Source organism: Hetaerina americana, unplaced genomic scaffold (assembly GCF_022747635.1).
Source record: "Hetaerina americana unplaced genomic scaffold, ioHetAmer1.1.p SCAF_30, whole genome shotgun sequence".
NCBI classification, from domain to species: Eukaryota; Metazoa; Arthropoda; class Insecta; order Odonata; family Calopterygidae; genus Hetaerina; species Hetaerina americana.
The window spans coordinates 3881374-3894283 of record NW_027286875.1 but is presented as its reverse complement, the minus strand read 5'-3'; the positions used below and the strand labels follow the sequence as shown (position 1 = coordinate 3894283).

The 12910-nt window shown below is 35.9% G+C and overlaps 1 protein-coding gene across 1 annotated transcript; it reads right to left on the bottom strand.

Annotated features, from left to right (window-relative positions):
- Positions 1 to 4037: 4037 nt before the first annotated feature.
- Positions 4038 to 12015, bottom strand: Arfrp1 (ADP-ribosylation factor related protein 1). The gene is made up of 5 exons (XM_071588911.1): positions 11852 to 12015; positions 11042 to 11212; positions 7650 to 7731; positions 4812 to 4983; positions 4038 to 4510 (listed from the first exon to the last, which is right to left on the bottom strand). The coding sequence occupies exons 1-5, from the start codon at positions 11942 to 11944 to the stop codon at positions 4420 to 4422; spliced, it is 609 nt and encodes a 202-aa protein (XP_071445012.1). The 5' UTR covers positions 11945 to 12015; the 3' UTR covers positions 4038 to 4419.
- Positions 12016 to 12910: the final 895 nt, after the last annotated feature.

The window sequence follows — 12910 nt, the reverse complement described above, 5'->3', positions numbered from 1 at the left end:
TTATCCATGCTTAGGGCTAAATCATTTAGAGAAGACCAACTTATAACTTGCGAGAAGGTAGATATATAATGTACCAATTATTGATGCTAGTACTTCATTCGGTGATTTCTTGCTTGTATTAAAATTTCATGCCAATGAAAGAATTTAATTTTTGGTTTATTAGGTTTGGCACAAGACCCAGTGGTTGCTTTAGCTTTTGGGACTAACTTGTTTATGTACTTTTTACAATTTACAAATGAGAACCAGGATTCTCAAGATCTTTAACTTTTAGTAAATAGTTATTTAGGATTAAGTAAATAAAATTAGGATTATCCTACGTAGTTGACTATGCAAATACAATTTTGCCAAAGCTTATATATTTTTGGGCTATGTTGCTTGAATATTAACATTCCATTGCAAGTACAATGACTTCATCAATTGCCAAGTGTTCCTTGCACATTACATATGGTGACAATATTTAGCAAGTTTATAATTGAATTTTTCAAAGGATGTTCTAATTTTCCATGACATGTCATAATTGATGTCAAGTCCACATGTTTAAATCAAGCAAGTAGTCATATATTTCCGTTGGGTATAATACATTTTCGATATTGGCAAACCATTTTGGATGTCCAATGAAAATTACTTGCTACAAGGGCAATTGTTGATGCAGGCAGTATACGGCTAAATTGATGGAAACGAATACCAAGGGGATCGAGATGGTGCGGGGGCTAACGTACTGGCTTCCCACCCTGAGGGCGCGGGTTCAAATCCCGGCGGTGTTGAATATTTTTCAGAGGTATCTCGATCCCTACTTGAGGTGCTTTGTGGAGGGCACTTTGAGTGAGTACGCCGTCCGTCGGATGGGACGTTAAGCCGCGGACCCCTTGGCGCCTTTCGTAAAGAGTAGGCTAATGCCGACGCCGGGTTTCTCTCCACCCTTCATCCTTTCCTGTCCTTCCCCTATGGCGCAAATGACCTTAGCTGTCGGTCGCCTCCCCTCAAAACTACTACTACTACGAATACCAAAATAATTCATAACTTTTCCGAAGTACAACAGTTCTGTATTCAATGAATTACTGCCAAATCAGAGCAGCAGAGGAGATCCACTTCATTTTCTGTTGATATGACTTTCAACCCGCCCTTCAAAGTCACATAAAGTCCAGGAGCAAGCTCAGCAATGTGGCTCAGTTCGCCAACATCTTCCAAATTAGAACGAATTGTCAGCGGGTGTCTCCATTATACAAACCCAGTTGAATTATTGAGTGAGATTTTCTGCTCCCAAGTCATAATATCACAAAATCCAAATCAATATTTGAGATTAAAATGAAAAATATTTAGTGATTACGTGCTGCTCCAGTTGAGATACATTTTTGACCAACAGAAAACAAATGATATTGTATTATGTGACCCCTGTATTTTCAGAAAAATCGTCTACTTTCCTTTTGTCCATATATTGTCTTTGGATGATTAGTATATATTACTTACTTTAATCTTTTGTCCCACAAGTTAATTTGGTCGGTCAATGTTAAGGGGAAACAATTCCTGCACACCCTGGGAATGTGAGTGGCACTTCATTGGTCACTGTGTTCATCGAGTAAGTGCATTTCTTCTGTTTAATATTATTGAACACTTTGTGAATAAGATTAGTGGGCTATTATCATGAAAAGCAGTTCTACAAGTGCCCGTGACTTGCATAGGTGCGAGTGTGATGGAATTTTATTTTTCATTATTTTCTTATTTAGAAGTTAGTTCCTTTCCTTCTATTCCCATTGTATGTTTGGAGGGTAAATTCGTTTTAGTTTGATTGGCCATAAGTAAGTTTTTTTTTGCATGCCAACTTCTTATGCAAAATTCTTTGCCAACAAAACTTTTCACAAGGATTGAAGTTTATCCAGTGATTTCATTAGATTTTTCTTGATAGCGATGGGAAATTGGAATATGACAGTGGGCAAAGTGAGAGCTGGTAATGGACTTAAGTATAGGAAGAAGGAATGATCACTGGGAGAAAGCATTGGAGTTCTGCAGGAGACAGGACTTAATTATACAAAGCCCTTGGTTTAAACATCACACATTCATAGGTGTGCACAGAAAATGCCCAGGGATTCAGAGAGATATGTTAGACTATATAAGGGTTAGGCACAGATTTTGGAAGCATAATTAATTGGTCATTTCCACAGAGTACATGCAGATTATGATTATAAATTCAGTCCAATGAAGTGTAAGATCAGATTCAAGAGGATAAAAGGGGATCTAAGGATCAGGAAATGGAATGTAGAAGATTTAACCAGAACAAAAAGGAATGAGTACCAGACAGTAGTATAAAAAATTATAAGCGCTGACAAAGAGATTATTACAATAGATTAGAGATGGAGACGTTTCAAAAGGGATATCAAAAACAACAAACAAAACAAAAGGAACAGTATAAAGGCAAGGGAAATCATGGACTACAAATGAGATGATTAGAGAGATAGATGAGAGAGGGAAATGGAAGAATGAACAAATTTATGCATAGAAAGAGAATATGATGCAATTACCTTCGATCTAAGCATACTTCTTTGTGAGAAGGAAAGAGCATTTGGGGATTTGAAATCAAGCAACGCCATGGAGTTAGATAACATCCCTGTGGAACTGCTAAAGAATTTAGGAAGACAGGATTGACGAGTTTTTATGGGTAGTTAGTAGCACTTATGAAGAATAAATATGGAGAGAAGATTTAGTAAGATCAGTGTTAGTTTCCATTCAAAAATGGGAAAAGCAACCATATGTGAGGCCTATACAACAATAAGTTTGATTTTATGTGCAGCAAAAATGGTGCTCAGGATCATTAATAAGAGGATGGAGAGGGGAAAATGCTTTGTGTATGATCAGTTGGGGTTCAGGAATGAGAGAGGTATGTATGCATGATGCCAATGTAGTAATGAGGTCACTAACAGAAAATTTCCACAAAATAAAATTTATTATGACCGGTTTCAATGTAATTGCATAATTATCAGGTAACAGTCATCATTCCGAGTCCGGTATATTTACAAAATAACATCCAGTAGGGGAAAAGAGTAGAAGAGGGAGGAAAGGTGGAAGGCAGCATGGGTAACTATGAGAGTAGGGGAGGGGAAGGGGGTGGAGAAAACAAGGTAACTAGGTGCAAAGTCCTTCAAATTCCAGAGAGAATATTGTAACTGTTATAGGGGGATTTCCCAATGCCAAAAAACAAAGGAGTGTGTCCCCCGGTGCGGCTCCATACTCCAAGGTCTGTGGAGAAAGGTTGAGGTTGGGCCTTTTCCCCGTGATCGGTGACTGGGCACATGGTCTCAATGCACAAAGAAGCAACATGCATAAAGGGTAAAAACTGGTAATTAGGGATTTGGGATTACTTATATGTTATGGTTCCAGGGGGCATGCTCTAGCGAGGGTTTGCAGAAGGGTATAAGAGGGATTTTCCTCACTTTCAAATTGCCGATGAGGGGGTATCCCACGGCATAGAACCTTCCCTCCTGGTCCGTGAAGAAAGAGGGTGGGGAGTCAGGGCTTCCCACCTTGGTCAGGAAAGTCTGGTGTTCATGTGCACAAGGAACCTAAGGGGAGGTCGATCGTAATAAATTTTATTTTGGGGAAAATTTCCAATTTTTAATTAATCATGATATTCCACCATATCATGCCTGAAACGTATCTTCTAATTAGCTAAGTAGGTAGAATTTGTGAATGTATAGTATTTCAGGAAATAGGAGCAAATTGGAAGGATAGTTACATAGCCACAACCTGCACATCTGTCTCAGATGGCTCAGGTGTGAGTGGCAGATGAAAAGTCAGGATTGGCAGTGTTAGAAAGAGGGAGAGGCTCAGATGTCCATTATCACCCATGATTTTCAATTTATATGTGGAGGAAATGGTAAAAGAGGCATCTAAGAACTGGAGATAGAAATCAAAGTTGGTGGAGAATTCATAAAACCCATTAAGTTTGTGAATGATCATTCCTACAGCTCTAGAATGCGTACACATATGTGTAACATAACACCAACAAGAACTAAGGTAACATAAATGATACCAAATGCTTTGGTTTAAATACACATAAATTACCTCACCTTAACTTTATTAATGTTTACATGATTTGTTACATTTCATTCAAAAAAATACAAAATCAAAAAATTATGCTCAGGCCTTTAACAGCTGTTATGATATTAAATTTGTCAACATTAACATAATTTCATATGCCTTACAAAATAGGCAGTAAAATTCATTTTGCCAATTAACAACCACAGATAACCGATGACATCTTCATTTGTTGCTTGTCACACGTTTACAAAAATATGCCACTATCCAGTACTTGCTTTAGAGTTCCATGGCAGCAATCACATAAAACAGCATGTTTCTGTAGAGCCCTTGGAAGTCCTTTACATATTGACATAGAAAGCATAATCACATCCACAATCAAGTCCAGGGTCACTCATCCATTTGGTTTCTTGGTGGGCGATTTACACTGTTCCTTTTGATACAGTCAACCAACCACCGAATGCCTTCATCAATGCCATCACTAAATAAATAAAACAAATATGGCATGAATGATTCTGCAGACATTCAACAAAAATAAATATAACGTAGTCTCTTAATTATCAATGTTTGGTCTATGACTCAAATTTGACTTCAGCAAAAAGTGGAGAGTATTTAGGTGTAAAAATATGCAATAGTAATTCAAAATATGAACAGTTTTTGTCCTCCTGAGTGACAAAAGAATTTTGAAGGTTTGATGAAATAAATTTATCTGGTACTTTGAGTGAAAAAATATAAACAAATATGTTGAACCGGCATGAGAAACTATAATTGCTGAATCTCACCCATTTAGCGCTGAAACTGGAAGCACCATGCAATCTCTACGCCCAATTAAGTGGGCAGAACGGTTGAAAATAGGCTTCACCTCACGCACTCCCATACACTCAGACAAATCCTGTTTATTTGCAACCACAAGTAATGGGACACCAGTCAATAGGTTGCTGCCAATTGTTCGGTCTTCAAGAAATAAAAAAACAACCAAATGATTTAAAAAGAACTAAACATCATGAAATAGAAAATTCAATCATGACCTGTCAGCTTATGCATTGTTCAAAACAATATGACAAGGAAGGCTTTGCTGAAATTCAACTCCTAACTAAAATACACAATTGTGTCCAAAAATACTTTTGAGCCCAATCTATAACTTCTAGTTGATGTCCCACTAAATTGAATTGAGCACAATTGAACTATTAACAAATCTATTTAAAATTGGGTCCATTACACAAGTTTACAGGGAATTTAAGTGAAGAGAATTTGATAATAATCACCAACAAGACGATGTCAACTGGCACAAGCTTTATTAATGCCAGTGGTTACTCATCACTACGTACGTTTTCCATCTAGATATATGAGGACCAGAAAATATATGCATTATTGCATCCAGTATTTTATCCTGCACTGTACACCACAATGTTGTAATATGAATTGTAAGCACATTGCACAAGTATCTCAATGAGATATCATTCTCTGTAACTTCCTATTGCTAAGGGGAGCAAATATGGTTTTATAACTGTAATACAAAGTTATGCGATTCAATAGTTATCTATTGCATGAATTCCATTTAACACTTGGAATGACAACAAAGACAAAGACTATTATAATTTTCCACTTAATGAAGATTTATTTCCTACTAGTTTTGATGCACTACATCATTTCCTCTTGAAAATAATGAAGTACATCGATACTAGTTGGAAATAAATCTTTATTAATGGGAAAATTGTGATAGTCTTTGTCTCTGCTTTATGGAACGGTTCCACCACATCACGCCTAAATCAGTAATTTTTACTTGGAATGACAACGCGAACAGCTGTACTTTATGGTCATATATTTTTTTGTACCTCCATGCCAGTTTTGTTCATCATTTTCACCTTGAATTCAATTTTTAATGCAATTATCAATAAATGGAATTTCAAGGCAATTGCACCAATAATGTATCATCCAGAGACAACTTGTTTACCATTAACTTTTACTGCCCTTCAATAACTGAGGTTCACAGAACTCATTCAGTTTGCCCCAGTTTTCTCAAGCTGTCACACTTATTTTGCACTGGTGGGATTTGTAGCTTTCTCATATTAGATGTAATTCATCAGTTCAAATTATTAAGTATACTCTTTATTTAATACATTGTTGCGGGTCAATAGCGTTCGCACACCAATACCACAAACAAACTGGTGTGATCACTGACATCGTCCTATCAGAACTGATGAATATCAAAAAACATGAGTCATTTGGGTATAAAAGATATCACCCAGGTCTTAAATATATCCTTATTTATACTTTATTTAATGTTGAAAATTATCAAATTTAATTATTATAAAAATATACTCCTTGTCATTTAATAGGTTTAAACAATTTTTTTATTATTTAAACCTTTCTCATTTCAGTTTCTTATCATTGGAAATGCCACCAAAAAAGGACAAGAAATATGACTTTAACCAGTACTTAGAAAAAGAATTTCCTTTTGTAAAAGAGAATATATATACCATTTATAATGTTCAACATGCAAACTCAATAGTGACTACTCCATTTCTCATAGTGGAAGAAATGATACTTGAAGACACGTTGCTTCAGCTACAAAAGGGCATTGCTATTGGCCACTTCATCTTCTAGATTAAATGATAATTTTAGGGGAGAGACATGTGGCAATTAAGAAAGGGAACTTGCAAAATTTAAAGACTTATTTGCTTTTGCCTTTGGACAGCATGAAGAAAGGCAGAATTTAAGAAATGAGAAGAATACAAAGTTTCCACAATGTGTGCCTGGAGAAAAATGTACATTAGGAATCATTAAAAACAGACGTTTAAAACAGATAGAATACCTTGATTGGTTAATTTGCTTTCACAGTGACATACAATTATAAAAATAGTTTCAGCTCAATGAAATTTACATCAAAATTAACCCCAAAATTGTTTTAAAAATAGCATACAAATAATGGGCAAACAAACTGTGAACACATCTAAAAATGTTATTAATCCATACTCAATTTGCGTTGTCAAAAACAAACTTGAACTAATACACATACATTTCAAACCAAAATGATATTAAATATTTCTCTAATTTGGTTGGTTTTTTTGACAAAATAGCTGGTTTAGAAATAAAACTTTTGAATTAGTAAATCTTCCAGGAGAAACATATGAAATGATTTATGGCTTTAAAAGGAATGACACTGACATATTATCATCCAAGATGACATTTTTGCTTCCTCAATTGATAATGCCAATACAAATTTCAGAAGTTATAAATAATACCTTTTGTAAAAAAATAACCATAAAATAAAATATCTCATAAAATCATACTTCTTATATCAGGATGTGCCCAGCAACACTAGCAAGCTTTTTTACTAGTGTATGTTCAGAATTTCAGCTAACCTTTTTCCGTAACAATGCATCAATATTCAAAAATATCAAAAAAAGGGAAAGGAAGAGATATAGTTTACAAAGTTGGGAAACATATTTATGACTTGGAAATAAATGCCAGTTCAAAGGTGGAGAATCTGTTTATCACAATAACAATTGGATATGATAAGACAACTTGAGAAGAGTTGCCATATAAATAGAAATTAACTTATTTGTCATATTCAGAATTTAAAAAATAGGGGCAAAACTGATACAGTAAAAGCTTACCAAATGCTTCTTTGGAATCTGGAATGCGATCTCTGTCTGAAGAATCCACAACATAAATAACTGCATGTGACTCAGCATAATACTGAGGGAAAAAATTGAATGATTATTTTAGGTGTAATAGTACGAGGGTCATCCGGAAAGTAGTACCCGTTCGTGCCGCATGAAGTGCTGACGACGCGAGTAGCCGCTGGACGAGGTCAGATAGCTTCAGTGGCTTGTCTGCCTTCTCTGAGCCAAGTTGCGTGACGCTAGCATTGCCTGTGTTGTTTCTGTGATTGTTTACAATGTTTAAAAAAATTGAGAACGCCGCCAGTTGTGAAGTGAGGGCAGTGATTAAATTCCTCAATGCAAGAAACGTTCGCCCATGTGATATTCATCGCCAATTAAAGGAGGTGTATGGAGACAATGTAATGGACGAGTCGTCTGTTCGGCGGTGGTGTCGCAACTTCAACATGGGGAGGGGGAACACACACGACGATGAGCGTTCGGGGAGACCGTCTGTCATTACAGACCAACTGGTGAGCTCAGTTGACGAATTCGTGAGGAACGATCGGCGCGTCACAATTGATGACATCTGTGAGCATTTTCCCAATGTTTCTCGAACAATTGTTCATGAAATTGTTAAACACCATCTGCATTATGCAAAAATTTGTGCAAGATGGGTCCCTCGCGTATCTCAATGAGCTGGCGGCGAAGGACTATGCAGCAGGAATACAGAAACTTGTCACACGTTATGGCAAATGCCTTAATTTGCTTGGAGATTATGTTGAGAAGTAGTTTAAAGTATCCTCTTTCAAATAAAATTTTTTATGTTTGTTAATATTTACTTTTGTGTCTTTATTTCACGAACGGGTACTACTTTCCGGATGACCCTCGTATATGAGGAGAATAAACTGATCTATTCTAATTATTCAGTCAATCGAGGGTAAAACGGCAAATAATGATGAAAGGAACACATCATATTAAGGCAGTTGGGCAAACCTCAATAATTATTATTGAATCTCAATTATTATTAGCTATTCATTCACATATAATCTGTGAAAATTGAGAAAAAGTTGTCGATAGTACATTCCAGAATAAGTACATTTCAGTACACACTACACTCTAAAAGCCTTAGCCTGGCCTCTCCTGTTAGGCACTTGAAGAGCTCCCACCCCAGTTTCAATGGATAAATTGGGGTTAGAGCTCCTCTTTGCTGAATGGCCTATCATTTATTTTACACCAAATGGCATTAAAATAGTCAATATGCATCTAGCAAAGGTATTTTTAACTTAAATTTTGTAATAAGGGGAATTATTAGGCACCACTTAATGGGTAACTGCATGCTGCCAGCATTTTCCTACAATTTTAGAGTAAAAATTCAAGCCAGGAGGCAGATAAAATGCCTACTATAAAACCTCAACATGCATATACCACAAAAATCATTACAATGTTACTGGAAAATAGGAGAATGTTCACCAGTCATGCTACTAAAATCAACAAGCATAGGTGCATTAAAATGCAACAATTTTAGAGGGGAAAAATCATTCAAGGCAAATGATTTTTACACTGAAATTGTTGCATTTTAATGCATATTAGAAGATGACTCCGTCAAAAGTTACTGCTGTGGCACTGCTGTTAAAGCACAGTCTCTTTGAAATATAGGTGGAAGTTTATAAGAAGCACAGAATTCAGATAATTATATAGTTAAGTCTGAGTACCAAGCTGTGTTTATCATTATTCAACATTTGAGTCATTGACACCCTTGTCAATCTTCAACTCAAACCCTCTCCAATGCTTTCCCCTTCACCTAAAATATATTTAGACTGTGTGGTTAATTTCTTTTTAGTGATGTATTCACTCTATTGTTATTGTATATGTATTGGATGCAGACTACATTTTATACAGAATTTTAAGAGACCAATGAGGTCAATTGATGTATCAGAGAGTGCATTGGACAGTAGCCTAGTAGTAATACATATGGGGATTTTGGGCAGTATGGACTATTGCCAGCATTCTTTTAGTACACACCAAGAATTTATTATTTATTATACTAGTGATTTTATAAACTCTTTCCAATGACCCCTAAAGTCTGAATCGACCAGTCTATATGAACCACTTTGGGGTTCCATGGTCTAGAGTGTAGAATATCAGGTTACTTATTGGAGGATCTTGGGTGCACATGACAACTAATTCCTTTGGATTGTTTCATCTAAAAGAAGTTTGATTTTTTACTGTATTTGACTCCCTATCCTAAATGTGTGTATTCCATGTTTCATAGACCTTTGTTCAAGGTGAGCTAAATGAGGTCTATCCTCACCAATCACAACCAATATTAGAGTTGCTACCTACAGACATAGAAGATGTTTATTGACAATAGACTGCCCGACAAATTCCATTTGGGGTTGGAGAAAAGTGAAGGACGGGAGCAAGGTTTGCATGATGGGCCACATGTCATAGCGCCAGAAATTTTGCTTGCTCATCGTTATGACCTACCAAAGAAAATGATGGGTGAAGATAGAGCTCATCTAATATTTAGTCCACTGGCATATAAAATTCGCACATCAGGAAGGAGGAATAGTTCCTTCCCCTCTACCACCTGTGGTTTCCTTGAAAGATCTAGCACTAGAAAGATCACCCAGTTTGGGAGAATCTAAAGGTATCCCAAGCATCAACCACAATGGCACCTGGCTCCTCCAGTCAGTGGCATTCTGAATTCTAAGGTCTATCATGCTTCATATTTAGTACATGAGTATAGCTAGAACAAAAAACTTAGTTACTTTTTGGCCACATCCAAATGTTTGGACAATATCTGCAATAAACAACTTAAATGAAATTTTTAGGATGGGCAGAAGTCAACAGAGAACTAAATTAGTAAAACCTTACTTTTCTTCTTCTCAATTAAGATCTATATTTCTCTAAATTTTATCAAAAATTAAAAAATGTTCTTCAAAATGATATATGTGAATTATGTGCTACATATTTATTCATCTTATATCATTAACTAAGAAAACTCGCATTGGTAATGATTCATTCTGCTTACATCCACACTTCGGGCATCACATTCCTATTCTATTTTCATCAGTCTGTGATTAAATTCCAATTTAAGGGCGTCCTGAAAGTATTCAAATTCTGACGCAATTGGAATGAAACATTGCACCTCTCTTGCAATTATATACCAATCCATGCACTGTATTCTCATTCATAAGGCCAATTACTTAGGTCTCCACTGCATGACTCGCTGACCTTTTTTCAAACCTTTTTTGTCGTCTCTCCCATTTTTTATGAGACCCATAATTACCTCATCATCCTTATCACCCAGTTCAACATACAAAACCTAACACACAAATGTTAGTTGCATATAAATTTTGCCATAACAAAGTAAAATATAAGTTTGATAGATTTGGGTTTACCTTATCCCACAGTGACTGAAGCTCTTCCTGACCTCCAAGGTCAAAAAAATGAAGTCGTATTCCAGCAACATCAATTTGTCCAATATTAAGGCCGACAGTAGCAGTGATTTTACTTAGGTTCATTCCACGGTATCCTTTCGTGAATTTGGTTTTGGCGGCTTCCAAGTAGGTCTATAAATTAAATGTAAAAGGGAGAACAAAATTTTCTAAGCATGGGAATTTTATATTTATTGCAACAGTGAATAATAGAGAAGTCACGAGAATGAGAAACCTCTACGTGCATTATTTTTAGCTACGAATATGCTACCACATAAATTGCACTGATTACCTAGCAACCCTTAAGCTATTTGGATTGAATCACGGGCAATTACATATGTGCGTTTGCTTGCAATCAAATGGCACAGTGGCCTCTGCCACTGACACAAAATGAAAACAGGGCACTGGTAATCTTCAGAGGGAAGAAATTTAAAAGTAAATGCAGTATATTGATTCGAACCAAAATGAACGTTTGCCTAAACTGATTAAGAGGACATTAAAAAATTTATTTCAGCGCAGTCACTTTCCTGTACTTTTGTTGTTTACGCAGATATTGAAAGCAACCATCGTGAAGAATCAGTCGTGAAGCAACATCAAAAAGAAAAAACATGATCCATTCTGAAACCATAAAACACAATAACAAGGAACACATTGAAACATATCGCCAAAAATGCTTCACCGTGAGATAAATGAACACTATTCAACGGCAGATCTGTTTCCTCCCATAATTTCTAATTGATACAGTAATTTTATGCCGTATTGTTTGTAATTTACCGTTTTTCCAGCGTTATCGAGGCCCAGGATCAAAACACAGTATTCATCCTTTTGAACTAGATATTTATAAAAACCGCTAAGCAGAGTATACATGGCTATTAAGTGGATGATAAAACTTTTACATTTTTTACAAATCTACACATCCAACACCGCAATATTTTGTTTCGGGCGAATATCGGGATTCAATTTGTAGCAGACGACGTACGCTGGCTGCCATGCTTGGCAGTAATTTCAAAATTTCCTTGCGAAGTTATAAATTTGTCATGTAAGGCAGGGAGCGGGATCCAAGTTGTTTACCAACTGTCAGGATCTGCAAAAATTCCTCTAGATAAAAAGAGAGGCAAACAATAGTAAGTGCATGTATTAAAAGCGAGTACTTTCATAAAGTTCATGTGATGATTGTATGGGAGAAGACATAGGCAGTAATATCAAAGTTGCAAAGCAGTACCTGCCTATATATTTTAGCTAATTGATACTTTTTAATATCAATTACCCTCCACGGCCCTTGCCGTTCTTCTCACAGAGTAGTGCCTAGCTTCCGCCCCTTAAAAACTTCATAATTGATGTTTTTCCATTAGTGTATATAGATACGGTATAATCATCTAGTAAATAGTTTTCCTTCTCAGGCAGAGATATCCAATTCACTCCAAAAGGAAGCGTTTTTCGTAAAAGTGTGATGTTTCAGTATTTACTTATTATTTTTCTTAGGATTGTATATTTTAGATTTGTACGCAGGAAGTTCATGCAGTCTATAATTATATTTTACTGATAATAATGGCGGGCACTCGTTGTTGCCATGAACTTGATTATATTTTATTCCTTTATTATGAAATGATGCCAAAAGTATTTGATCTTGTAATTTCTGGATGGACTTCGGTTATGAATTTTTTGTTGCTGATGTAATTACATGGAAAATGGAATGGGTCTAAAGAGTTGATGCTTTAGATCTTGATGAAAAAGAATCTTCATTTGGAGTACATCGCCAGAATAATTATTTATTTTTTGAACTTTAAAGGGTAATAATTTTTCACATTAATTTGACATTTTATTGTAGGCTAT

What these genes read in the sequence shown, in the direction of transcription:
- Arfrp1 (XM_071588911.1), bottom strand. Translation starts at nt 11,944, where the DNA reads ATGTATACTCTGCTTAGCGGTTTTTATAAATATCTAGTTCAAAAGGAT. An exon ending in TCGATAACGCTGGAAAAACG is followed by an intron (nt 11,213 to 11,851) that starts GTAAATTACAAA and finishes TTTAATTTATAG; the next exon opens with ACCTACTTGGAAGCCGCCAA. An exon ending in AGATTCCAAAGAAGCATTTG is followed by an intron (nt 4,984 to 7,649) that starts GTAAGCTTTTAC and finishes TATTTCTTGAAG; the next exon opens with ACCGAACAATTGGCAGCAAC.